At 43.3% G+C, this 27,258-nt stretch overlaps 1 protein-coding gene across 3 annotated transcripts; it reads left to right on the top strand.

The window, feature by feature from the left end:
- The first annotated feature begins 280 nt into the window (after positions 1 to 280).
- IVD (isovaleryl-CoA dehydrogenase) lies at positions 281 to 26,641 on the top strand. Of its 3 annotated transcripts, XM_073348784.2 has the most exons (12): positions 287 to 544; positions 5,514 to 5,603; positions 6,886 to 6,937; positions 10,097 to 10,266; positions 12,961 to 13,054; positions 14,106 to 14,242; positions 15,356 to 15,452; positions 18,817 to 18,910; positions 21,165 to 21,246; positions 22,117 to 22,221; positions 23,372 to 23,444; positions 23,693 to 26,641. In XM_073348784.2, the coding sequence occupies exons 1-12, from the start codon at positions 410 to 412 to the stop codon at positions 23,824 to 23,826; spliced, it is 1,263 nt and encodes a 420-aa protein (XP_073204885.1). In that variant the 5' UTR covers positions 287 to 409; the 3' UTR covers positions 23,827 to 26,641. The 3 variants fall into 3 exon arrangements, with proteins under 3 accessions (XP_073204884.1, XP_073204885.1, XP_073204886.1); XM_073348783.2 differs by having other exon boundaries at positions 281 to 544; positions 23,372 to 23,715; XM_073348785.2 differs by lacking the exons at positions 287 to 544; positions 5,514 to 5,603 and adding an exon at positions 9,887 to 9,969 and having other exon boundaries at positions 6,884 to 6,937.
- The last annotated feature ends 617 nt before the right edge of the window (positions 26,642 to 27,258 follow it).

Genomic DNA, 27,258 nt, shown 5'->3' with positions numbered 1-27,258 from the left:
CCATCATCACTTTTCCCAAACTGCTGTTCTTGCTCTTCTAGCTGAGTTCCAGCCCTTCCCCTTCCGCATCCCTGGCTGCACCTGCCAGCAGTAGCTTTCCCCTACGCAGCTGCAGGAAGTGTAAGTTGATGCGGGCGGATGGCTGAAGAGTCCCGTGCGGCTCAGGGTCTGGCTGGGCACTGCCTGCCCTTCTCATCCCAGAGCAAGCCGCGCTTCAATTGCAAGGGGGCGGGGCGTGGGGCGGCGGCGGGGCGGGACACGCCCCCCAGGTGCTGTCTAGTCAGGTCGCTGCGAGGCTGGGTTCCCCGGGGCCCGCCCGCTGCAGCTAGGCTGGGCCTTGCCGGCTGATTGGCCAACCGGTGGGGGCGCGGGGGCAACGAGGCCGGCCGTAGCGTAGGCCTGAGCAGAGATGGCGGCGGTGCTGGCGAAGGCGGCAGCGGTAGGCAGAGCCCGGCACCCCCTGCGGCTGGGGCTGCTGCGGCGGGGCTGCGCTAGGGTCGCAGTGGATGACACGGTCAATGGGCTGAGCGAGGAGCAGCGGCAGGTACAGCGGCGCCGTCCCTGAGAGGCTCGGGCGCGTCCGGCCAGCGGGCTGCCTGCTGCTCCGGGGCCTGGCTCGCGGACTCCCGCCCTTTCCCCTGCAGCGGGGCTCGCAGGGCGGTGTCCCGCCTGCTGCGCTCCGGCACCGGCCCGCCTGGGCCCCGCTGTGCCAGCCGACGCCGGCCCCCGGCTGCCTGTGTGTCGCGTGTCCAGCTGCCCGGGGGCTTGTCCGCACCGCTTGTGTCCCCCGATCTGCAGAGCGTCGGTGTCCGGCCGGGCTTTGGTAACGGGGGACTGAGCCGCTGGACCTGATCTGCGCCCTCCCCTGCACGCCTAGAAAGTTGCTCCGCGGCGACAGGGGTCCTGGCAGAGGGAGAGAGATCTAAGCGAGACCGCTCTGGCGGAGCAAAGCGCCCTCCACAAGGAATCCGGGTTACTTCGGGCGAGAGCTCCAGACCTTTACCCTTGAAACCGAACTAAACTACTGGTCTTAGGCCTTTCTTGGCTCTTAGTGCTGGGGAGGAGGGAGTGGTCAAACCTTGCACTTCGATTGGTTGCTGGTGTCAGTGATGAGTGTCGTCTTCCCCCACCCCCCGAATTAAATTACAAAACAACAGATTGGTGGATTTGATTTAAATCATGATTTAAATCACTAGTCAGGAAGACTCCATTTAATCATAGAAATCTACATAAAAATGCATTCTTGTTGGTTGTTATAACCTTAATGCATATTCTGCACAACTCAGAGATAGATATAGGTTTCATTTTTAGAAGGTACACTCTATACATTTTTTTAAAGTGATTTATTTTGAAAACTTCAGATTAGTTTTACAGCTATATCAGAAAATGAATGATTGGTTATTTCATTTACCAAAGGTAATTGAAGCAGATAGTTCACTTCCCCATGACTTCATAACTATCTCCAATTCAAAAGGTAAATCATTACTATTTGGAGGATTTTCTTGCCATGCTGTATTAGGAGGAGAACATCACCAGACTGATATTTAAATTGTTTTGTTTAACTAAAGCAACAGTGTTATGTATTCTGGATTTTTTCTTCAACAGCAAACATATAATATTCTAACAAAACAAGCATATGAATTTTTGAAGTTAAACATTCAAGCTTTTTAAAATCAGGTTTGTTTTTATTAAAATGGTTGTTAACTAAAATAGTTAAGTGAAATATTTAAAAAACAAACCAAAAAAACCCCCAAATTAAATCTACTATGTCAGCCAGGTCAACATGAGAAACGTAAAAATATTGGCTTCTGCAGCTAACTCAGTCATCTTCACCTTCATTTTTCTATTTGTTCATAATCTGGAAAAGAAAAACAAGCTTTCCTGCTTTTTCAGGTCCCAAATGATTTCTCATTTTGGAATGAATTAGTGCAAAGGAAGAAAATATTCTTTCTACACTGGCAGAAGAAGCTACTATTAAAAGTGAGATTATCACTTCAACAGTCTCTGAATCAAAGTACTTAAGTGACTTCCACCAGTTCACTGGTGTGACTTCCTTTAAAACATCATCAGCAAATATATTTCTTGAATAGTTCACCCTTAGCTCTGAAGTTTATTATAGTTGGCATTATGGAGGGATGATTGCTGGATGTCCATGTCATAGCCAACTCTTCTCCTTCTGCAGTTAAGGTTTGACCCTGGTACAGAGTATTGAGAATATTGCAAGAAAACGAGCTGGAGATAGTGCTTGTCCCATTTGTTTTTTTTAATGGTTGTAATTTTAACTTTGTCGTATATTTCTCTTTTTAAGATCTCACTCAGTTCCTTCCAAATTTCAACAGTGTTAGCAATAAAACAGCTATTTCCCTTCATTTTGTTCAAGGCTACAGAAATAGGCTTTAGGGTACTCAGCATGTGTTCAACATTTCTCTTAAACCCATTGTTGGGAACTTTGGCTGTGACAGTGTTATCTGTGAACAAAATCGTGAAAAAATAAACTGTCATCAGATTAGGCCAGTTTTTGATATAGTGCTCAAAACAGTCCATTACTGAGTTCCATTGCACGTCTTGTGGGAGAGTTAGCTTGGTTCCTCCCACTTTTTTCAGAGCAGCTGCTGCAAAGTGGTTGTTACGAAAGTATTTTGCAATATCAACAACATTCACCTTTGTTTCTGGAACACTGAAATCTTTGGCTAGGAGGTGCATCCAATGAGCACTGCAACCGTATGTTATTAGCTTGGGACTCTCTTCTAAATTTCTTCTAATCTTGGATACATTTGCAGCATTGTCTGTGACCAAGCTGCGTACTAGACATTTTGAATTTTTTTCAGTTTGTTATAGCTTTTATTGCTGCTACTTGTAAGTATTCTGCTGTGTGCGCATTTCCTGATGTATCAATTGTTTCTGTAAGGAAGACATTCCCTTCGTCTGTTGTCACACAAGCACGTATAACAGAATCATTGTGGACATTGCTGCACCCATCAAGACTCTAGGTTAAAAATTTCAGCCTCTAGACCTTTTGCATACTGCTCATTTTCTCTTTCATACATTTTGTCCAGCAATTTGCCTGTGCCATCTGCTCTGTTGGGTGGACTGTATCCTGGTCTTAATGACTGAACCATGTTAATGAAGTGTGGGGTTCTCAATCATACAGAAAGGAGAGTTTGTTGCATAAACAAACTGGGGAATTTTTTCATCAATTACCTCCTTTTTTTTTTTTTTTTTTTTGTAATCTGGTTCTTATCACAAATTTATCTATGGTTGTTTCTGGATGATGGAGATTTTTTTTTTCTTCTTGCTGCAGGTGATATACTGTAGCTGTGTGACATGCATGGTGGAACTGAAACACTAGCACTGGCAGATAACTCTGAAACTATAAAAAAAAGATAGTGATCTTGAAGGTGGATAGTCTTCAGAATCCTGTATGTTGAGGATGGATTCTCCTAAACAAAATAAATCAATACAGTTATTTAATTATTATTACCATATTGCTCATTTAGTGTTACTCATTGCATTCACTGACACTCAGTACTACTTTAAAGGTGAAATTGTAAAAAGATCTGCCTATTCCAGCTATTTATTTTTTTATCACAACTGCATCTAAAATGATAGTACCATAAAGTAACAACTATATTTTTTGCTCAAACGTGAGAATTCAAGAATAGCCCAGAAGGAAGACAGGCAGTCCTTAAGAAAGAAGTATGAAATAAAAAGGTTTACCAACCTGAAGATCCTGCATGTTCAGACATGTTCCTTTCATTATCTTCAATGCAGCTTTCTCCTGAGAGGGAACACTTCTCATGATGTTGTTTCATTCGGGCAACCAGGCCTTGCATTTCTTTGTTGCACTGTTTGCATTTTGCATGCATGCCTGTGTTACCCACTGGTAGAGGAACTTCATTAAAATATTCCCAAACTGGGTCTCTTTTACAGTCTGCTGCCATTACAGGTTTTCCCTTCTCGTGAGAGAATGGTATGGTAGATCTTAAATCAATGAAGGCGACGCTCGGAAAGACCTCAAGACTTCTGGAATATGCTGCTCAAACAGTTCCACTTTTGTTTCTACTGCCTGTCCCTCCCTTCTCACATTTATCTCCAGACTTCTCCTTGTCCAGATCTATTCTGCCCCCAACAATCTTTTATTCACTGAACTTTTTGAAACTTTGCACTTTTAGAAAGAGGTAAGGGATTGACTCTGTGTACACAAATTTGCAGAGGGACAGTAGGGTTGAGGTCTGTTATTTCTCAGCTCTATATATTTATTTATTTAAAATTTGTTTTGCTGTTAACAAACATGTTATCTCTGGAGACACAAATCCACAGTCTGAGAACTGCAAAACTAAGCATCTCTGATGGTATCTTCTAGACTGAGCACTGAGTCCATTGGGTAGATAGAAAGATTAGTCTAAATCTATACAGAAGCCCCTGGAACCCCATAAGATTGGGTCCCTAATCCATGAACTATTGGAACTCATTTACAAAACTTTTCTTAAACATTACATGAATATATTGTCTCATACTATAGAATTAGAATTAATCCCTATTCCATGATGCGATATCTTTGCGCTATAATGTATCTTAATTAAAAGTATCTTTAGATAGGTTTTTTCCTCAAAAAGCATTTTATCAAAAAATCCGATTTTAAATTTAAAAAATCCATTTTTAAAATTTTTTTTTAAATCCCTGATTTTTATCCACCCTGAGTAAAAGTCATTACCCTTGCCAGTTTCCATCTGTCCTAAAGTCATTAGTGATCACAAATCATTATCATTCTAGTTGTCTCAGCATTGAGTTTGCTGTTCTCAGCCTGTCACTAAGTAGATGAGGAGCACACTAGCCTAGGGCTTGGGTGACTCAGGGTCAATTCTTTGCTCTGCTACAAACTTCCTGTGTGGCCCTGGGCAAGTCTCTTACCTCCCTGTGTCTCAGTTCCCATCTGTAAAAAATGGGGATTATTGTAATACTTCCTTACTTCACAGGGATACTGTGAGGATAAATACAGTAAAGGTTGTGAATCACTCTCCTGTGGTGTCACTACTGGCTTTATAAGAATGGAAATATGTTGTCTGTATGCATGCTTATTACAGGCTTCTGTGCATTATAAAAATGTATCTAGGAGACTGCCTGGTTTGCACTACTTTCCCAGAGTCTCTGTGCATCAACTGTCAAACTTTCTTGACAAAAGGTGGGGAAGGAACTGGTTTGTTGGAAAGAGTCCAGCTACAACCCCCCCCAGATAGTGTCCCCATTTCCATTTTAGTATAAGACTGTTACCTGCAGGTTAAAGATTCAAATCCAACATTATTATTAACTTATCTTAAAAGGCCTTTGGGGTTCTCTTTCAGTCCCATCACTTGAAACTCAGAGCTGCTTGATTTCACTCTGCTCTCTTGGAACTTGTGGGGCATAGGAAACATCCTGTTAAGGCATGCTGGAGACATGGCAGGGAAGATAATGAACAATATACTATTGTGGTTTAATGTGTATATTTTTCTCCCTCCTTACCTCATTTACAGCTTAGACAGACAATGGTCAAGTTCTGTCAGGAGCATTTGGCTCCAAAGGCCCAAGAAATCGACCAGGAGAATGAGTTTAAGGGCATGCAGGTAAGTCCTTGCTGTGTGCTCTGGGAGTGAGATGACAGTCAAGGCCCCTCTCTGCCATGTGCTGTGTCTAGAAGAGAAAGTGCAATCCATGTCATATGAGCATATTTATATTTTACATTTATTCTCAAACCTTAAAAAAGAGTTACGGTAGGAAATATATAGGGCTTGAAAAGTTATTAAGCTCCAACCAGCCTGAGGAATAAACCTCACCAGAGGCCATTAAAAAAAAATTGGCAGAGAGCCTAGTGATGAGGCCTCTTCTTTGCTTGCTGGGATTGTCATCAGGATGCTGCCTCTGGGCCTGCCCAGCGACTCCCTCTTTTGTACTGGCCTTGTCTAGTTGGTGTCTCATAACTTTGGAGCACTGCACTCTTCTGCCTCCTGGCTAAAAGGGGCATGGAACTGCTCTCTGATGCATAATGCTTTCTTTGCAGTCTCTCTGATGTCAGAGTTCTCTCTGAAATTTGTTATATGAAATACTCTGTGCAGACACTGTCCAAACAGATGTTTGACTTCCAGTGTGAAACTTCACATACCAATAGAATTTGTAAATTCTGCGAACAAGAGCTTTTTGATTTATGGAGCATTCAGGTCCCATCATTGGAGATCATAAGCTCCACAAGACTTAAGAAGCTTGTAATATCTGCTGAGACCTCACAAATCTCTGGTATTTACATTTTCATAATGAAGAATGCCAAAGCTTTGCACGTAGCCTTTATAAATATAGTCCAGTGCATCAGATATCATCCAGGGCTGTTGCGTAAAACTGAACTGCAGTGTCTAGTGCAGGCCATTTTGCGGGATCCAACTTCCATAACATGGCAACTTCTCAAAAATGAGAACTGCACAGTTTTTTCAATGTCCTGTATCTGAAAAATGCCTTAGCCAATAAACCTGAAACTTTTCACACAAAAAAGATCAGGGGAAGGAAGATGGGAAATCATCTTTGGCAAGAGACAACATTTAAAAATCTAGGCAGAAAAGCAGTTTTCGGAGGAAGTGCGGGTTGAATTATGTCAAAATTGGGTTTAGACTGGGAAATGAGTTACAGCCTTAGGCCCTGATCCTGCAATGACTTAAGCATGTATATAAATCAGTTAGTTTCACTGAAGTAAAATGGGACTACTTGCATGTATAATGTTATGCACAGGCAGGAGTTAATCTTCAGAATCTTTATGCAGCGAATGCAAATTAATATGTTCATGGAGATTGTTGTGAGGAGTCCTGCTCTTGCTTCATGGTTGGGCAAGGCTGTATTAACCGCTTTATTTTGCGTTCATAGGAGTTCTGGAAGAGGCTCGGGGAGCTGGGAGTTCTGGGAATTACAACTCCTGGTGAGTAAGTTCTCATCTTTTACATCTACTGAATGATTCCCTCCATGAAATGCTACTTAGGCTCAACTGTCTCAGCCCTTAACAAGCTAGTCCACATTGATTCATACCTCACAATCTTGTAAGCAGACTCTGTCCCCTCAATTCAGGATACAATTTATTATACACACCTTTTGTGGTAGGATCAGGTTTTTCTAATTATAATAAAGAACATCATGGAAGATGCACCACTTTCACTCAAAACTCCTATGTCAGTGTGATAAAAACCTCTTTTTGAGGAGATGCAGAGAAATCCATCTTTGTGCAGAAATTTTTCAAGGTGCCTCTCTTTGTTGAAACTTTGAAGAACTTCTCTTTATCCCTTTTTGAGTTATCAGAGCACTTCAAAATGGCTTTTACAGTTTAAGGACATTGTTCAGGTATTACCACTTTGCAGTTTGACAACTCCCAAATGTCTTGTTATCCTTCACCATAAGCAATGCAGTCGTGAGGTTTGAAGAAAGAAGGTTATAAATAGAAATTTCTGAAAATAAGTATCTGGCTACATTACAAAATGTTAGCGTGTTCAAGCAGCATGGTGAAGAGTTGAGTTAGCTGACGCAGCACTGACCATAACTGACCAATTATTGTAAATGAGGACAGATTGTGTTCAGCATTGTGCCACTGTGTCTACACTGCAGTCAGAGAGGTGACTGTAGCATGTGTAGACCTATTTAGTTTACTAGATCAAACCTAGCTCAGATAACAATAGTGAAGCTGCAGCAGCACAGGCTGGACTGCCCTGCCCAGGACTCTGGTTATGCACTGGTGACTAACCTGTGCAGAGCCCTTCTGTATAGCTCTACATTGAAATAATGCACCTGCATTTATTTCAGTGGTCAGACCTGAGTTTGCTTGAGTGAGTCTCTCTTGCTCTCGCTTCCCTTGTTCTTCCCAACTTCTTATAGTTCCTTTCAGCTTTCTTTCATACTTGCCTTTTTGTCTTCTTTAATGCTGTGCCCCAGGCCGCAACAGTTTCCCACTTTGCCCAAGCTCCATCTCTGCCTCTCCTCCAAATTCCTCCTCAAAGCATGCTTCTTCCATGAATTGTTCCTATTCTGATCTCCTCAAGGATTTTCCTACAAACACCTTTCTGTGCCTGAGCTTTTGCCCTGTGGTTTTTGGTGGTGTCCCAGTGGAAGTTTTCTGGGAGATGGGGCTTTGTCTGTAAATTTATTTTATGAAGGGCACAAACTTTGGGGGTATAATGTTGATAATATGAGATCCTGTGGAAATGTGTGGTCATTTGAACCACATGTTTAGGTACCAGTGGATCATGGTTCTTCAATAGTGCATTAAATGACAGCTCTTTTCAATGTCTAGACCTAAAAATAAATTCAGTTATGTTAATGCAACATTATATCAGAGTTAGGAAATGCAAATATATGGTTCTGCAGTAACCATAATGCAGCCATGTGGCATATAAAAATTCTAAAGGGACACCATCATCTAGAATCACACTTTTGTCTAAAAGACTTACCTACTGTTGTTACAAATAACACCTTTCTATAACAACTCTGAAGGATATTGGGGGGAAATATTTTTCATATTTTCGTTTCATTTGTTTTCTCTCTGCATTTGATAATGCTTAGAGTGAAATCCTGGCTGCACTGAAGGCAGTATTTTTAAATGTCTGTCTGATTTCACCTGGTAGCTTTTGGAATGCAAAAATGTCTATAACTGTAATGTTCAACATGGTGGTTTCCGCTCCGTGGCGTTGTGAGTGTCCCACCCAGCATTCTTACTGTTCCCACAAATCCGCTTCATGTTTTCCTCATCTGTTAGGATGCTGGGAGTAAGAACATAGGCTCTGACATGGGGTGAGGAGGATGAGAATCCAGAGCACAAATTGATCAGCTGCCATCAATATGAGTGCTGGTGTAGAAGGGGTGCACTTGGAATCAGAGGCCACCCCTTTAGTTTTAGGAGTTACAGGCAGTAGCACACACTTCCAGGCTATGCACTCACTCTATTCTTCATTCACTTTCCTCAGCATGGCAAGCAGCCTCTATTCTCTTCTTGGCTGCTGCTCCCATAGGGCAGCATTCAGTGTTGTTGACCATTCAGACCTGGATTCCCTCCCTAGCTAGGCAAGTATCTCTGCCTCCCTCCTGTTGTAGATTTGTTGCTACCTATAAAACCACTCTCTGCCTGCAAGCCAATATATATACACTCCTGGGTGTATATATATTCCTCAGTCTTTGCTCTTTTTTCCCTCCATCTTCTCTTTCTGTTTCTGTTGTTTCTTTTCCAGCTTTAATCTTCTACCGCTTCAGTTTGAGACTCATCTGTTTGTATCTTTAGCCACCCTTTAGTTAAATAAAAATATTTTTAATCATCAATTTTTCTCCATCCTGCTTCTGAAAAGTTTGACCGTATGACCCCCCACCCTAAAGCAATTCCACTGACTCCCCATTCATTTCAGGATCCTGTTGAAAACTGCCATTCTTGTTTTGAAAACCATCCATGGAATTTTCCCCAGTTGATTTCACCCGCTTTGTTTCTCTTTATTCTACGAAGCCCTCATCTGTCATTGGCTTCTGCTTCTCTAGTTGGCCATATATGAAAGTCTTCTCTTTTGCAGCTCCTGCTATTAGTCAGGAGCATCCTTTTTGTTCCCCTCTGCCCTACTGATTCTCCATCTTATATCAATTATCCCCTGGGAAAGTCTTTTCTCCTTTTTCTGTACCTTTTTGTTTTTTCTCTATTTAATTTTTGTGCTAATATTAAATTTAATGCAAACGTTTGGATTACAGTTAGTATGAGAGATGCAGAATTGTGCAGTTGTCTGTGTGATGCTTGGATGTTGGATCAATGTTCTATTCATGTATAAGTGTATATGTGGTAACTATGCTTTTATATGCACAAAGTGTTACTAATTGTTCTGAATAAGTAATGTACTGTGCCTTTAAGATAGGAGAGTTGGGATTCAGGAAGGATGGGGAACCCAGAAGTAACCAGCTCAGTGAGAGTCAGTCTAAAGCAGAAGTCCAAATGTAAGTTTCTGAGACATCCAGTGAAGTTTAAGTCCAGCATTGGACTCAGTTTGCAGGAGATTGTATAAGTTTTATTTACTGTGAGGTTATTAATCTAAGATGATGTTGAATTTTTTTCTCCTGCTAGTGGAATATGGTGGATCTGGAATGGGGTATCTGGATCATGTGTTAGTGATGGAGGAAATCTCTCGAGTTTCGGCAGCTGTTGGACTCAGTTATGGTGCCCACTCAAACCTTTGTATTAACCAGTTAGTACGGAATGGCAATGAAGCACAGAAAGAGAAATACCTACCCAAGGTATGTAATTGGTAGAGGCAGAGGACCTGAGAGAATATCTGTTTACATGGTGCCTGTGGTATCTGGTGTGAAGTAAGAAATGTAGAGTAATAGATCTAGTTATAGCATAAAACTACATGTGTTATGACATTTAAAGTAGCAACAAAGTTCACAATATTTCACAGATGTTCCATGGCTGAACTGAGCTCTAGCACTTTGTCTCCCCTTGTGTGCCTAACAACCGCATACACTGAATGGGACAGTACTGAACTTCTAGCATTAGTATCTCTTCCCAGTGGGTGTTTGGTTCGGTCTGTTTCAGTCTTACACCCAGGGCAGAAACTGCCACAACAAACTGCTCCTGCTGCAGGGATGCCTATATTCTTTAAACAAATAAGGAAGCCAGTGGGGACAGGATCAGGCCTTGTAGTAAGAAAAAAATTTAAAGGTTAAAATGAAAAACCTTTTTCAAAATGTAAGCCAGCAAACACATCTGTTTTTTCTAACCAACATGTGGTGCTTACACACATTGTGCAGGAGTAACTGCTGACCCTTTTAAAACGAGTGGTCGCAGTGTGGGATATGCACTTCTCAGGTGCCGAAAGCATTTTGCCCTGCATGGCTCATGAGGCACCAGAGCCATGTATTACAACTGCATGTCTGGACATGTTTGTCTTTCACAGAGCTTAATCTTCCAATACATCAGGTGAGCTTACTGCAGCAAGCTTTGAAAAGGATTGTACCTTTCAAATTTGCCCTTCTCCAGCTTGTGAATGATCCCGTTTTGTCCTAACTAATCCATCGTGATGAAGGTTCCTGCAGAATTTAAAACTGGTACAGGTGTCTTGTTTGAGCCTTTTTCAGGGTCACTTCTGGAGGCAGCATGGTCCAGTGGGTAGGACAGTATATTAAGGGTATGTCTACACTTGGAGCTGGAGGTGTAAATTCCAGTTGGAGGAGACATACCCACACTAGCTCCGATCAAGCTAGCACACTCGAAAATAGTGTAGCCATGGTGATGTGAACAGCAGGAGTATGTGCCTAGCATGTCAGATGGGTGTGTATTTGGACTAGCTAGCCCCTCCTGATGCTTGCACAACCACAGCTACACTCTGTTTGTAATATGCTAGCTCGATCAGAGCAAACTCAGGTATGTCTTCTCAAGCTGAGTATTACACCTCTAGCTCAAAGTGTAGACATACCATGAGAGGCAGGAACCTTGCTCTGTATATGTGCATTTACCACTGACTTGCTGGGTGACCTTGGGCAAGTCACTTAATCTCTCTGTACCTCAGTTCCTGTGTGTGGCTGTGGAGTAAATTTTTTTTGGGGGGGGGGAGGGAGGGGTTCCCCGAAAAAGACTTTGCAGAGATGAAGTGAGCTGTAGCTCACGAAAGCTCATGCTCAAATAAATTGGTTAGTCTCTAAGGTGCCACAAGTCCTCCTTTTCTTTTTGCAGAGAATATTATTCTACCTTCATAAAGCTCTTTGATGTTTCTGGATGAAAAGTGCTGCATGCTTCCTTTTTCCGTTGTCTGGTTGCTTGGTTGGTCTGTTAATCAATTGATTGTAAGTCTTCTCTGGCACTCAAGTGATCTCTGTATTTTAAACCCCAGCCTCTGTTAAACAGATTTCAATATCTAAACATATTGGATGTATTTCTCCATAAGCTGAATCATAGTTATGGAAAATTGTCAACATGAGGGACTTAAATTCAGCAGCAAGCAAAGTGTTCAATTACTTAACAAAAGAAATCTCGTTCAGTCTGTTAGTACATAACTTCTATATATCCCTGTCATTTCTCAGGTGTATTTTAAGATTGTTGTCATTCTGTCATTCACTGATTTGCGATATGTCAAACCACCTTATTTTTCATTATTCCTGAATTTTAACTGAATCTTTAATGATGTGCCAGAAACCACTTTGGTCATTTTATATAATTTATAAAACCAAACTAGTTTCCAGCACATCATTAAGAATACGGTTGAAATATACAGATTTAAATGTCATATATATTTTTGTATATTAAATCTCTCGCCACAAAACAAGGGAACAAACAAAAAATACCCAGAGGGAAAAAGCATACAAAAAATACCCAGAGAAGGTAAAGGGCAAGAAGGAGAAAAGGACAGGAGAACATTGACAGAGAAGAGACAGCAGCAGCTGTGTCAGAACATGGCATGAGGGGACACAGAAGGAGGGTGTCCATCTGCCATTCCATCACAAGTGTGTGGGGAATCATGGTATTAGTCTAGTGCTGAACACTGCAATCTCTCTATCCCCCTCATTGACCTTTTTGTTTTCTACAAGTCTAGTTTTATACAAGCTGAGCCGCCTTTTGCATATGCATAAAATATGTGCCTCTGCCAACCAGCCATTTTAAAAGGCAGTCAGGAAACATGGAGTTTGGAAAAGGCATATGGCTGTCAGCATGGTTCTGTTGGCACCTTCTTGGACATAGATGGATAAAACTCTGCTTTTAAAATAGTAACTGACATGTGCATTGACTCATCTTGTGGTTTGATTCTGTGCTGTGCCCTCAGCTCAAGTGAGCTGCTTGTTGGAATTTTTCCAGGGACAAAGTTTCCTACTTATAGTTTATATGGAACACAGTGAACTTCGAGATTCAGTGCAACCCCTTCCCTTCCTGCCCAAAAATGCAATAAAAACATTTCCTCCTCCTCTTCCACTTTTTTGTCTTGTTTTTTTCCCTAGCTAATCAATGGGGAGCACATTGGAGCCCTGGCAATGAGCGAACCCAACGCTGGTTCTGATGTTGTCTCTATGAAGCTCAAGGCAGATAGAAAAGGTAAAATATTTCACGTGCCAGCTGGGGAAATTGCCCATGTGCTTCTCCTGGCCAGCCTAAGCATCTTTCCTTTAAAATCTAGATTTAACCTTCTCAGCGTGTTGGTTATTGGAGAATTGGTTATGGTGGGAAGAATAGTTTGTGTGAGAGGGCTGTATAAAGGCCTTATTAAGAGGCCTTGGGTGGGCTCTACAATGGCTTATCCTTTGGACTCCGGAATTTAAGGAAACTAAGTACCCAGAGCAGGGGTGGGCAAACTACAGCCCGGGGACCGCATCTGGTCCTCCAGACATTTTAATCTGGCCCTTGAGTTCCAGCCGGGGAGCAGGGTCCAGGGCTTGCCTCGCTTCGTGTGGCTCCCGAAAGCAGCGGTGTGTCCCCTCTCCGGCTCCTACGCATAGGGGCAGCCAGGGGCTTCCACACACTGCCCCTGACTCAAGCGCCACCCCTGCAGCTCCCATTGGCTGGGAACCATGGCCAGTGGGAGCTGCAGGGGTGGCACCTGTGGACGGAGCAGCGCACAGAGGCGCCTGGCTGCGCCTCCATGTAGGAGCTGGAGGGGAGAGGTGCCACTGCTTCTGGGAGCTGCTTGACGTAAGCACCCCCCAGAGCCTGCACCCCTGACTCCCTCCCATACCCCAACCCCCTGCCCCAGCCCTGATTCCACTCCCACCCTCCGAACCCCTCAGTCCCATCCGGAGCACCCTCCTGCACTCTCAACCCCTCACCCAGCCTCACCCCAGAGCCCGCACACCCAGCCAGAGCCCTCATCCCCCCGCCCCCCCCCCCCCCCCCAACCCTCAATTTTGTGAGCGTTCATGGCCGCCATACAATTTCCATACCCAGATGTGGCTCTCGGGCCAAAAAGTTTGCCCACCCCTGAGCCAGAATCTGGGGAGGTATTTTACCCAAGGCTGCTTTGTGGACTTCTGAGAGTGCCTTAGGGAGCCTGGCTTATAGTTTATTGGGTCATGAGGCAGAAGAGAGGTATTGTTTCTGAATTCCTCACTGAGACTGTTGTGAACTAAGAGTCCATCTCTTATGTTTCCAGGGGATTACTTTGTTTTGAATGGGAACAAGTTTTGGATCACTAACGGGCCAGATGCTGATGTTGTAATAGTTTATGCTAAAACAGATCTCAGTGCTGTTCCAGCCTCCCAGGGTATAACAGCATTCATCGTGGAGAAGGTAGGCCTTACGTCACTGGAGAGTAAGTCACCCTGCCTTATTTTATCCTATTTTGAGGCTACAACCCTTTCCCAAAATGACTATTTTAGAAGGCCAAGTAGTTCTATCTTGACAATTAGCAGCCCCTGGCTCAGAGGAGCATTGTGTTATGGTAGTGATAACCGGACAAGTAATGCTTTCACCCCACTCATCCACATGCGCAGAGGGTCTAGAATGCCCTCCCTAAGTCTGTGCACTATGCTGCCTCACTTCCTCTGCCGACCTGCACTGCTGCCTTAATGCCTGTTTTTGTTCCCTCAAATTTTTCACTAGATCACCATTAAAACAATCCTCATTATTAATCCTCTGCTACCTCCCCCCACTGCCTTCAGAACGCTGGAACCTACAAAACATGTACATAAAGCATGTCTAGTGATCTTCTGCTGTAATCTCAGTGCCCCCTATTCTCTGTTTGTCATACCTTGCAGACCTTGGTCCAAAGGCCCAATCCTGTTCTATTGACTTCATTGGGTGAAGAATCAGGCTGCTAGATTGTGAGCCACTTGGGGTCAGGAACCTGTCTCTCTCCTTTTAATTTGGCTGTAGAGAGCCTATCGCACTGTAGAAAAAATAACAAGGCATCTTCATGAAGGCAGAAAGCTATGACAAAGGGCTATACATAATGGTCATTTGATAAGAATGGGTCAGACCAGTTAACCTCTTGATAGACTTTCCAGTGTCAGTGGCTGGAACCACACAACCACTGGGCCCACACAGCTATCCTTACCATGTATTGATTTAAATATTTAACATCTGGTTCTGTGTTCTGACTAAATCATTGTTACTCATTCCAGATTCATGTGCGTTAGAAAACAAATTCCACTCCCACAGTTCATGTTGTCTCAGGCACTGCTTGCTGGTACACGTTTGCTTCCTCCACACTAATGCTCACACTTGTGTTTGCTCCAACAGCAGACATTTGACACTGGCGGTCCTCCAGCACACCTCACTTGTTGCAATTCCCCCTGCTCATTTATTAGGTTGGGGAGGTTTAACTTTAATTCCTCTGTCGTGGTCTGTCTCAACTTCCAGAAGAGAAAAACTTGTAACCTGCTTCTCTTTTTTGATTTGCAGGGTATGCCTGGTTTCAGCACTGCTCAGAAGCTTGATAAGCTGGGAATGAGGGGGTCCAATACCTGTGAATTGATCTTTGAGGACTGTAAGATTCCTGGTGAGTGACTTCTGAGAGCTGAGCAGAGCCCCTTACCATATCCACATAGTGGCTTCCACTCTCCTCATTCATATAGACTGAAACATCACGTTCAAATTCTGATTTGAAGGTTTTCCAGACACTTTTCTCCTCAGTGACTATCTTGCAGGTGAGATATTGAGGCTAGGAGAGGTTGCTATCTTGTGCATTAAAGTGATTCAGTCTGCCTGTGATAGGTCACTTCTGTTCCACCTTCTGGGTTGAGCTACATTGGACATGACATTTAGCCACTGGCTTTGCAAAGCTTGGATGACGCTTTAGGAGAAACTGCTGATTACGCTGTTTATCTTGGAGCCTCCAGTATGGATACTATGAATGGGGTTTTAGAGAAACTCTGAATGAGTCCCTGAGCGCCTCTTTTTCCTGAACCCCTGGTGGTAGGTTGTGGCCACTGGCCAACATGCTTTATTTGGTTTAATTCCTGTGACCATTTTTTCACAGAAGGAAATTAAAAACCTGTGTACAGTACATGGAAGATATCCATTTTCTTGACTCCTAAAATCTCATCTGTGAGGGCAAGATTTGGTATCACTTCAGAGGAGTTTCAGGGGCTGATTCAGACCCCTAACTGCCCACATTTCTAATTTTCCCAGATCCCCAACCTGGGGTCAGAAAGGTCAATGAACCTAGACTGGGTCTTTCAGCCATTCCATGTATGCTCTGACTCATACAGAACAGTGTTCTCATGACAACAGGATTCCTGTTTTCTGATCACTTACTGAAACAGATCAGGATAGTGCTGAAACTGTACACTCTTTGCATGAGCCACAGCTGCTGCTTCTGATCTCCAGTCTTGGAGGCTGAGCCAATTCAATACCTTCCTATATGTCTTCAGGACATCTTTCTCTTAGGGTACGTCTACATAGGGATAAAAGCACTCTGGCTTGGCTACGGCTGGCCTCGGTCAGCTGACTCAGGCTCATGGGGCTTAGTCTGTAGGGCTAAAAATTGCTGTGTAGATGTTTGGGCTCAGGCTCCAGTCCCATTTCTGAGACCCTCCACCCTTGCAGGGTCCCAGAGCTTGGGCTCCAGCCTGAGCCTGAATGTCTACACTGCAGTTTTTCAGCCTTGGAGCCTGAGCCCAAGTCAGCTGACCTGGGCGAGCCATGGGCTTTCTATTCCTGTGTAGACAAACCCTTATAGATCAAGGGGTCTTCTAGCACTACAGTCCCATCCACTCTAAGGTACATGGTTTCACTGTCAGCAGTGCTTCACTGAGTGGATTTTACGGGTTTTTTTTGCCATAATAGATACCATCTGTGGATCCACATTCTTGGGACATGTGGTATGACTGAGAGGCCAATTCAGAGCACTTTTAGGTTTTTGCTCTGAGACACAAATATTAGCCCTGCACCCCTTGTGCAGTGAGTGCATATATATTTCAACTTGTTGCATAATCCTTGGTTCCTTTTCTTCATTTGCAAAGGGGGCATTTGTGTCTGTTCAGTCTCTCCTTTGGCTGTGACACTCCATTATTTGTGAGTAGTTTTGTCTTGTTAGCTTCTTGTGACTGGTGAGGATATTTCTCTTTTTACAAAATGTTTAAGATGTTTGTTTGTTAGTATTTTTCCTTTCTCTTCTCCTGCATTTTTTCAGCTCATTCTCAAAGTCCCATGCCATGATGACTGACCTCCTGGTGGAGGAGAATTGGTTGCAGTTTCCCATAGAGCCCATCAACACAATTCCTGAATGAGCTAGATGTCTGGCAGGCCTTCAGTTTCTATCCGTGATGAGCAGAAGTCACATGGGGTATGTCTACCTGGCAGTTAAACACCTACGGTTGACCTGTGTCATCTGGCTCAGGCTGCAGGCTGTAAAAATGCGATACAGATGCTCAGGCTGGGGCCCAAACTCTGGGACCCCGCAAGTGGGGAGGAGCCCAGGCTGCGGCCCGAGGCCGAATGTCTACCCTGCAATACAGCCCCAAGGCCTGAGCTCTGCAAGCCCGAGACAGATGACATGGGCCAGCCACTGGTGGTTAATTGCTGTGTAGACATACCTTAAAGTCCAGAGTCTTAGCTTCAAGTGATCCCAACCTATCCGCCTATGTCCAAAAATTCCATTCATATCTGGTTTTCAGCTTGCATCTCGCACAGTTATATTCTCTTGGGATTGAAGCCTGAGGGGCACATTAGTGCTTACTTATTTCGGACTACAGCAGCATCAATGAACAATCTCTTTCCATCCTACCAGGCACGGTTTGCAAGGCATTCAATTCTCCCATTCTTATCACAGTACAGCATCACTAAGGGGTTAAGCTTTCTTTTCCTGCTTCTCCCTCTTCACTGGCACACTTTCGTACATGCTCTTCACATCCTCCTAAGCTAACATATGGGGGTTTTAATCCTTTTTTTCTTTAACCTGCTATCTAGTGTGTCAGCTCTGTTTCATCTTCATAGAGCTAATGCTAGCTCTTTTAAAAAAAAAAAAAATGAATGATTGCAGTGCTTGTGCAAATTGCTAGATCGACAGCTATGCACTGAGCACATGGATAATGGCAGTGCAAATTTTCCAACACCATCTTGCAAGTGTCCCCCAACCCTGACCTGCAGGTTCAGAGGAGAGTTCTGGCTCACTGTACATTTAATCCTTGGCCTCTGTGTTAGAGATGCTCATTGTGATATGGAGACATACGTATATCAGACAGCAGGAATCACACTGCTTTCATAGAGGTCACCTAATAGTCACCGAAATGCGTTATTGTCAGCTGGCTATCAGCTTCAGCTAGATTTGAACTAGCAACTAAGGCCTTGTCTTCATTGCTAAAAAAGGTGTCTGTTTTACCTTGGGGTAACTAATGTGCATGAGGTAAAAACACAGTGAGGACCAGGTACTTCAGTTCTACTGCAAGATAAACTTGCCAAGCCTCACCAGTGAGATGCGAGAGGTTCAGAGTCTAGGCTCCAGGCTGTCTACACCACTATTGCTAGCCCTGCAGTCCCTGCTCCACAAGCCCAGGTCGTGCTGTTGTGGGGTTTTTTATTGTTGTGTAGGCATACCCTCACTTCTCCATTGTTGTCATGATTTCAATCTTTAGCCTTGTGGCTCTATAGACAATACTTACTCAGTTCCCCATTTTCTAAAAGGTAATACTGGCTGTAAAGGCACCTTAGATCCCTCTACTGCTTTGTTTATAGCTTTGGTTGGAAAAAAAATTGTTGTGGGGGCAAGGAAAGTATGTTGCCTTAATGATTGTGCCCCAAGGCAAAAAGAGAATACTGCTAGAGGTTTGAATCCTCTCCCCATAAAATGTAGATCCATAGGCAACAACTTGCCTTCTGAGGGGTCTACTTACAAGTAAGTAACTTTTCTTTGCTGATTACAGCTGAGAATATCTTGGGGCAGCTGAGTAAAGGAGTCTACGTTCTGATGAGTGGCTTGGATCTGGAGAGACTCGTACTGTCTGGTGGACCACTGGGGTAAATGGTCGTTTAATTTTCTACTAATCATGTATCGCTTCTGCTTATATCACTTCACCTGGTTTAACCAGTGGTCCCAATTTGTGGCCTTGATTTCTTTACAGCATAACCACTTAAGTCCACCTCACAAGAGAGGTGCTTCTGCTTGAGAAATGGGTAAATTCTTCTTATTCATGCCATCCTTAGGTTCCATACTGATCCCTCATCTTAAATCTTTGTGTCCCCATCTAGTGGGCTCAATGGTAACCTTTATTTAGAAAGACTACCCTCTTCCAATAGGAAGATGGAGTTCCTCCTCTCTTACTCAGTTCTGGGCTTCTTTATGCCGCTCAATTAATGAATGAGATGCACAGCAGTGCAGAGTAATCCTAGCTAAGGTTGTAAAGGAGCTGTTGGATCCTCTAGTTCAGGGGTTCTCAAACTTCATTGCACAGCGACCCCCTTCTGATAACTTCGAATTCTCCTCATGCTCACATTCTCTTTGCGGCGTGTTCTAAATTTAACAGTTTCTATTACTGTGTTCTCTCCCACAATAACACCTGCTTTTTAAATCCCCCAATTTTATAATATGCTCATAATAAACAAGGTAATCACGAACATCAGAAACTAAAAGCATTTTAGAAAAGGCAAATTTAAATAAAGAGACCTCTCTCTGTGCAAGGGACCAGAATATGGACTTTTTCTAAATTTTAAACAAGTGACGCAGTGTGGGGGACTTGTCTCCTAGTCTTCAGTTGTCCTATGCAGGCTCCCTAGTGGCAGTTCGGCATTGACATGCAGGAGAAAACTGCCCAAAAAGAATGCCTCCTTCAGGTTGGAGGCTTGGCCCAAGACTTGTCTTTCCCTACACTCTGTTCAGAGAAGGAGCAGTTCAACTCCTTGCATCAAGCAAGACACTAGGAAATGTCCCTGACAGGCAGTGTTGTCTAGTGCGTAAAGTATATGAGAGGAAGCCGGGACTCTCCTGAGTTTTCTTCCTGGCTCTGCTTCTGTTTTAGGTGTAACCTTGGGAAAGATGCTTAAGTTCTCAATGCCCCTTTTTACCTATCTGTAAACTAGAATTCTCACTGAAACCTCTGTGGAGATATTGATTCTGCGAGGCCCTGGAAGGAGCTAGAGAAGAGTAGAGCACTTATTAATCCAGCCATAAACTTAATGTAATGATGTCTTGAATGCCCCTAATAATGGTGCCATAAGTATCTCACTAAACCAAGCCTTATCTTTAACAGGTGTTTCTCTCTGTCATTAAAGCATCCTGTTTTCTGAACACTGAATTGTTCTCTAAGGAACAGCCCAGCACACACTGATGTGAAATGTTATTTAAAACCAAGCCCTAGTTTTCTCTGTAACACATTAGCCTTAAAGTGTGTGGCAAGGACTCCTGAACTGGCACTTTCTCCCCAACTCTTTCACATCCCATCAATACAGTACAAATACATTGACTTTCATAGCAAAATAAATAATGAATCTTATGCTGCCCCAAGATTTTAAGTTTTCAACATGCTGCAGACTACTGAGTTGAAAATCCAGAACTGCAGTATAGAAGTTGAGGAGTGGGGGAATATGGGAACTTCAGGCACCCAGGAAGTAGTGGAAGTTGGTTTAGGTTTTTGGCAATCCAGAAGACAATTGAGGCTTTTGGACAAGGGAGGAAATGCAGCTTCCCTTTTGGCTAAGGTAAGAGGTGACTAGAAATTTGGAGGAGAGGGGAGTTGAATGCTTCATTTTGTCCCTCAGCAAACATTTACAGTCTCATTGTACACTGCACACTTCCCCAGTATCAGCTACTACAGCCAGTCTCATTGATGCTGATTAAAGTACAGTAGCTTGACTTTGCTCAAATGATCAGCAGTTAAGCAGTTAACAATGTGGCCATTTAACTGTCCCCATTAGGCTTCACAGTCAGTGGGCCATTGGGATGGATGAGGAAGTGCATGCCTCTCAGAGCTGTTGTTTCAGGCTATCTACAGACTCAGCCAGACACTGTTGCATTGATTACACTCCAAGATTTGGAAGGTTTTCTTTGTGACTATAAGGGTTGAAACTTTTTTTAACAAGAGCTTAGATTCTGGAATACAATTATATAGTAAATTCATGAAGGGTAATTTCATGACTGCATAATTGCATTGTATACCAGGCACTGCCTTAGACTGAGAAACAGAGTTTGGATTATTGTTTGTTTGTTAATTACTCTGTTTTCCTCCTTTTTCGGTTTCCTTCCACTCCCTCAACCCTGTGTCTGTGTTTCTCTCAGAATCATGCAGGCTGTTCTTGACCATGCTTTTCCATACTTACACGTGAGAGAAGCATTTGGACAGAAAATTGGCCACTTCCAGGTGAGAATGAGGGGAAAGAACTGTTACTGATACCCATAGATCCTGTTGCTTTCATCTTCGGTCAGATCCTGAACTCTTATCTCAGTGTACCTGACAGAAAGGTTTGTGAGCCTGTCTTTATTATAGGGTGGGGTTGTCCCATTATGATGATCACACTACATATTTCTGTACCAGTATGCAAAATTGTAACCTAGAATTACCCAAAATCTGGTGAGACTATTTAACTCTGTAGTAGTTTTTATCTGGTGGTTTGTTAAGAAATTGGAGAACATGGTCTCATGCTGACGGATTTTTGTAGCTTAGGGTGATGAAATCTATCCTGGATTTTTCCTGAAGTTGCACTTCTTAGTCAGGACTGGATTTACTCCTTATGCACCCCTAGGCACAGCATCTTCAGTGCCCCTCTCCCCCGCCTACAGCTGACTTTTGTGTTGCACATTGTTGTAGAGAGGGAAGGCATGCCTAGAATGCTGATGCCCCTAAGCACGTGCCTACTGTGCCTAATTGGAAGTCTGGCCCTGTTCTTAGTGACACTGCTGCTCATACTGAATGTGAAAGGCACGGGCTTAGTCAGCATGGTAACCCCAGGCTGGCGTTGGGGTGAGCTAGGATTTGAAGTCCCAGGTCTCTTCTGTTCTAACTTTTATGAACTTATGATCCAACAGTAACCCAGGCTCAGTCATGTGACTTGTGAATCCAGCTTCACTGGTTTGTCCAGTCTTCAGTAGGTAGCATAAGAAGACCAGCTAAAACAATGTCATTTCCATGGCTTTGCACCCAGAGTGTTGTCATTTCTGCCCTCTTCCCTTTTATTTCATGTTAAGTGTTAAGATTTTGTTGAATTTAAGAATATTGTTTTGTCTTGTGTAGCTCATGCAGGGTAAAATGGCAGATATGTACACACGGCTGATGGCATGCCGGCAGTATGTGTACAATGTGGCAAAAGCTTGCGACCAAGGACACTTCAATGCAAAGGTGAGCTCCGTTCCTGATGGGCTGGTCAGGCCACAGCATGTATCTTTTACCCTTGCTCACGTGAGAGGGCGGAGGTTCTAGATCGTAGGTGTCCGTGAATCAGTTACAGAAAATCTTATACCTTGTACCCCTCAAGTAAAAGAGAACTTATTTGTGCATGTCAGCAGATTTACCAGTATTCAGAGCTGCACCATAGTAAGGCCAAACAAAATGTTCAGGCTCCTGAAAGTAGCTATCACAGTCACTATAGGGTGTTATCACTTCCACCACTGATACCATAAACATGCTTGGTTCAAAGAAGGCAACTAAAAGAGACTAACTGTTGGAGAACAGTTTTACATCCTAAGTCAAATAGCATATAACCTCCATGGGCATAATTTGTAAATTCATGAAGGAGGGTGTAGTTTCCCTGCTGTTTTCTTTTTTTGTCCTCACATGGTCCTTATGGAACTGATACAGTGAGATCTGATGGAGAGCTTGTCTCTGTGTTACAGAGAAACTGTTCCTTTTTTCTGCTGTGACCCTTGTTTGGCTCAGTATCTCAGAGTCGTAACTAGATGTTTTTAGCACCAGGGCTGAGCAAGCATATTTGCGCCCCCTACCAGAGGTGATGGGGGGAGAGAGGCATGCAGGGTCACGTTCCCCACCCTGATTTTTTGGTGACACCGCCCGCCCCCTGCAACCCAGACAGGCTGGGTGGCCCACTGAGGTGAGTCAGGGGTGGAAGTGACACTCCCTCCCCAAACTCCAGCCCCGCCGAGCCCCAGCCCTGCTGCATGGGACTGGCCCCACTGAGCCACCTGGCATTGCTGCTCGCCCCCTGAACATTCCTCTGCATCCCCCTCAGTTTGAAATCCTCTGTGGGGCAGGCATGGGCCCCACCCCACTATCACCAGTTACATGCCACCTTTGCCCCCTACTGGTTTTTTTCCGTAGTTTCTCTACCCCCATGGCTTTGTTCTCTGGGCAGCTGCCCCGCTCATCCTGCTCTGGTTACAGCCCTGCAAAATCTTGTGTGCTTGGGAGGGACCAGCTTAGGCATGTTTGCAGGTATACAAACTTGATGAAAAGTAGGCACGATTGGAACAGTGCAGATGGAACTTTGCTGATTCTGTTGCTGTAACTATAAATTATCTTGTCCCTCCATTAGGATTGTGCAGGAGTGATCCTGTATTCAGCAGAATGTGCTACGCAAGTAGCTCTGGATGGAATTCAGTGTCTAGGTAAGAATGTTGCTTCCTCCATCATGAGAAAGGGTGACCTGTGGTGGATTGAAACATGCAGGAATACAGGCTCTCTGTTGTCCCTCTCCTCATTGTTGAGTTCAGTAGGCAAGAAATGCCTTTTGCAGTATGTCTTAACTATTTACCTCTGTTCTTCAACTGGGAAGCTTTCTGTAAATGTGTCTGTACAGAATCCGCCCATACCCTGTTCTTTCTTGGTTTTCATCTCTTCTCTTTGTGATTTGTAGGTGGTAATGGTTACATCAATGATTATCCTATGGGTCGCTTCCTGCGTGATGCCAAGCTATATGAGATAGGGGCAGGAACCAGTGAGGTGCGGAGACTTGTCATTGGCCGGGCATTTAATGCTACTTTTAATTAACACCCACCATTCAACGAGAAACGTTCTCAACACCAAGAAGCCTTTGATCACAGTGGTGGTGCACAAAACTTTTTTTGCATATCACAGTCACTGCTGGTTGATTATTATCCGTTTGATGAACAAATGCTACTAGGTTTAACTGGGCTCTGCTGACCGAATGAATTGGGCAGGAGAACAGAAGTAAACGTGTGTTCATGTGATCAGCCTGAATTGTTCCTTCATCATACTCAGCAGCCATTTTGATCCTAAAATCTAAGGAGTTGAGGATGAAGTTTTTGCCAGGGGTATATGACAGTCAAAGCAGGATGTTTCTTGCATGGTGAACTGTTGACTAGGAAAAATCAGTTACTGAGCATTATAGGTTTCAGAGTAGCAGCCGTGTTAGTCTGTATTCGCAAAAAGAAAAGGAGGACTTGTGGCATCTTAGCGACTAACCAATTTATTTGAGCATAAGCTTTCGTGAGCTACAGCTCACGATCAATCTAGAGGGAATGGACATTGGATCAATCCAGAAAGAATGGACAACGGAAATGGAATTTTATCGTCTTTAAAAATTTAGAGTGCCGTGAATAAGGAGCATTTTTAACATGCTACTGCTGGAAGATGGTAATTTTCCAGTGTGACACTCCACCAGTATGTTAACCTCCTGGTGCCATCCAGTTAACAATTTCAGCTTTGCGAATCCAAATGCCAGCTGACTTTGGGGTAGATACTGTCTACTGTTAACATCAAAGGATTTCAGCTACACATGCAGTACTGTAAAAAATGTTGCCTAAAACCCTGTTAAGAAGTCGTGTATTTTTCTCTGCCCATTCCCTTTCCTATCCTGGCTGCTTAGCAAGATATTTGAATGTAATCTGAAGTCTTCACTCTTCTGATTGGCTGCCTCCTGCTGTCTGATTCATTTGTTGATGTCACTATCTGTCATTCTGGAAGCTTTTAAAATGTCAAACCCTATATTGTGGCATCCGTCAATGAATCAGGCAAGAGGAGTTTTACTTATTTTAAAGGGTTCTCTGTTGGCGAGTGTTCTGCACTTGTACTCCTAAATTTAATTGGCCATAAGGAAAAAGAAAGAAAGCCTAGCGAGAAAATTTGGGGCAGTTTTAAGGGGGAGTTAGGGAAACATTATATGGAGTAGTTTAAACCTTGTGTGGTCTATTTTTAATAAGGGGAATACAGCAGTGTGTAATAAAACTTCAAAGAGTGAATTACAGGAAAAAATTAAATCTCCTGATATAATAGACCAGTGAATTAAACAGCTGCCATCTTGACAGTCTCATGTAGGTTAAAAACAATACAGCTTGTAGTTTTATTTCTTTTTCTCTATATATTTGGTGTTTGTCTAGATGGTGACTCTAAGCCAGCACACAATACGGTATTTTGAAACATCCATTTAATAATCTAAACCAACAGTATAAAAAGAAACTATAAGAAATGCCCAGACCCAACTAAAATCCACCTTACTCGATTCCCTCTGGGGAAAAAAAAACGTGATAGCTACATAGGTCATGTGGTATGTACAGTAGGTCTTCTGGCCCAAGGGGAGAGGCAGCTCCCAGAGCTATGGGTCTGCCCCTGGAATGCCCAACCCTCAGACTGGGGACTGTCATCTCAAGCATCCCAACTGAGTTTTACTACTCTGGAAAAGCACACAGAGAGTTGATCTCTGAGATACCCTGGGCCCAAAGCACAAAGGGCTTTATTAATTGAGGCTGACACCTTGGCTTGCACCTGAATATCATCTGGAAGCCAGGGCAGACTTTGAAGCACAGGTGAAATAGGCTTCACTTGTGAAACACCAAGTACATTTATGTACTGAATATATGAGAATGGAAATGTTAAATGTTCTCATTTATTTAGATGAGTGAACTACTTAAGCTTTACCTCAGAATAATTATGAATGTCCTCCCCTCTCCTACATTCAAACTGCATTGCCACCAGTGCCTCAAGAAAGATCTAAGGTGGGATTTTTCAACACTGCCTAAAAGATTTGGATATCCAGTTCCCATTACAGTTTGTGGGAATTGGGTATCCAACTCCTGTAGCCAGCTTTGAAAATCTCAGCCCCAGTCCCATGATGTATCAGTGAAATGGCAGCTCCTTTAGAGAGAGAGCCAGTAGCAGCACGGGTGGCAACGAAGGGGCTGAGACCATGCATGATACTTTTTAAAGTAATTGAAAATTCATTTTTTACAGATATGTTCTTTAGCTCTTTGATATGAGAATGAATTTCCTTGAGTTTTCCTTGAAGACTTGTTTAAAAGACAAAACAAAACCTCACATTGGCACTGAATCATAGCTTTGTAATCTGTCTTGGTCCAAAGGAACCCCACTGAAATGAATGTCAAAACAACCTCAGGATCTTTCAAGCAACTAGAATTGTTAAGAATCCCTGTTCTGAGTCAGAATGGAACCTGTATACCATGACTTTTAAACCTGCCTCTAGCCCTGTCATTGCTTGTTTTAATACAAATAATAAATAACATCCCACTTTCTGGGCTGATCAGCACCTCAAGGTCAAGGCAAAATGAATCTGTGTCTAATGCACTATCGGATAGGATGGGAGGAGAGAGCCATAAATCTTAGGAAAGGTTACGTTAATCAAACTGCATACACTTCCCATACATCACTGTGGTGAATATCGAGTGATCTGTCTTGCGAAAAGCATTGGTCAAGGGGCTCTTTCCACATACTGAGCAGTTCTCCCTGGGGTGAATGACAGGGAATCTCCTGGCTAAGTGGGGGAGGGTCTGTGATTAGGGTTTTGTTTTTTAACATGTACAATGCCAATAAAGATATCTACTCTTAAACACATGCCGACTGAGCTTCTTGGATTTTGCCCAGCAGGGGGCAGATACAGACTTTGTTTAGTTCTTAACTACAACCCAAGTAGAGAACTGGACTCCTCCCAAAGTGCACATCCTGTGTGATTTGAGCTTGTGGTGTGCATGGGAACGGATGTTGCCTTTTATTCTCCTCCCTCCCTCTTCTCCACCAACCACTTTTTTTTCCTCTAATTGTTTTTTAAAAAGCTTGTGGTAGATCTGGCAGGTGCGGAAGTCTCTGGCCGCCTCCGGAGAACACAGCTAATAGGAAAAATTCTAGAAGAGCACTGTGCCCCTGCATATGTTGTTTCTGGTATCTGTTGCATTTAATTTGTAATAGAAATCATTCTAGCCCAATCAGGGACATTCAGCTGATCACAGAGCTGGATTAGTCAAATATCCTGTCATAGAAAAAGTAGATCTGCAATAAAGATTAAGAATTGGTGAGATAACAGTGAAACAGCACCTGCAATCTAGATGGTTTTCAAGACACTTAAGTAATTATTAGTGTCTGTGTCTATCTAAGGCATCCATCCATGTAGTACCTGGGTATGGTTTTACACGTTTAGAAGTATAGTGATTTCCTCAAGGAAGAGAAACCAAG

This window comes from Lepidochelys kempii, chromosome 6 (assembly GCF_965140285.1).
Source record: "Lepidochelys kempii isolate rLepKem1 chromosome 6, rLepKem1.hap1, whole genome shotgun sequence".
NCBI lineage: Eukaryota > Metazoa > Chordata > Testudines > Cheloniidae > Lepidochelys > Lepidochelys kempii.
The sequence above is the reverse complement of the archived record's forward strand: the minus strand, read 5'-3'. Positions and strand labels throughout refer to the sequence as shown.

Excerpts from the sequence above, each read along its gene's own strand:
- IVD (XM_073348783.2), top strand. The coding sequence starts at position 410 with ATGGCGGCGGTGCTGGCGAAGGCGGCAGCGGTAGGCAGAGCCCGGCAC. Across the intron at positions 13,055-14,105 it reads GCTCAAGGCAGATAGAAAAG|GGGATTACTTTGTTTTGAAT; the intron begins GTAAAATATTTC and ends TTATGTTTCCAG. Across the intron at positions 14,243-15,355 it reads CAGCATTCATCGTGGAGAAG|GGTATGCCTGGTTTCAGCAC; the intron begins GTAGGCCTTACG and ends TTTGATTTGCAG.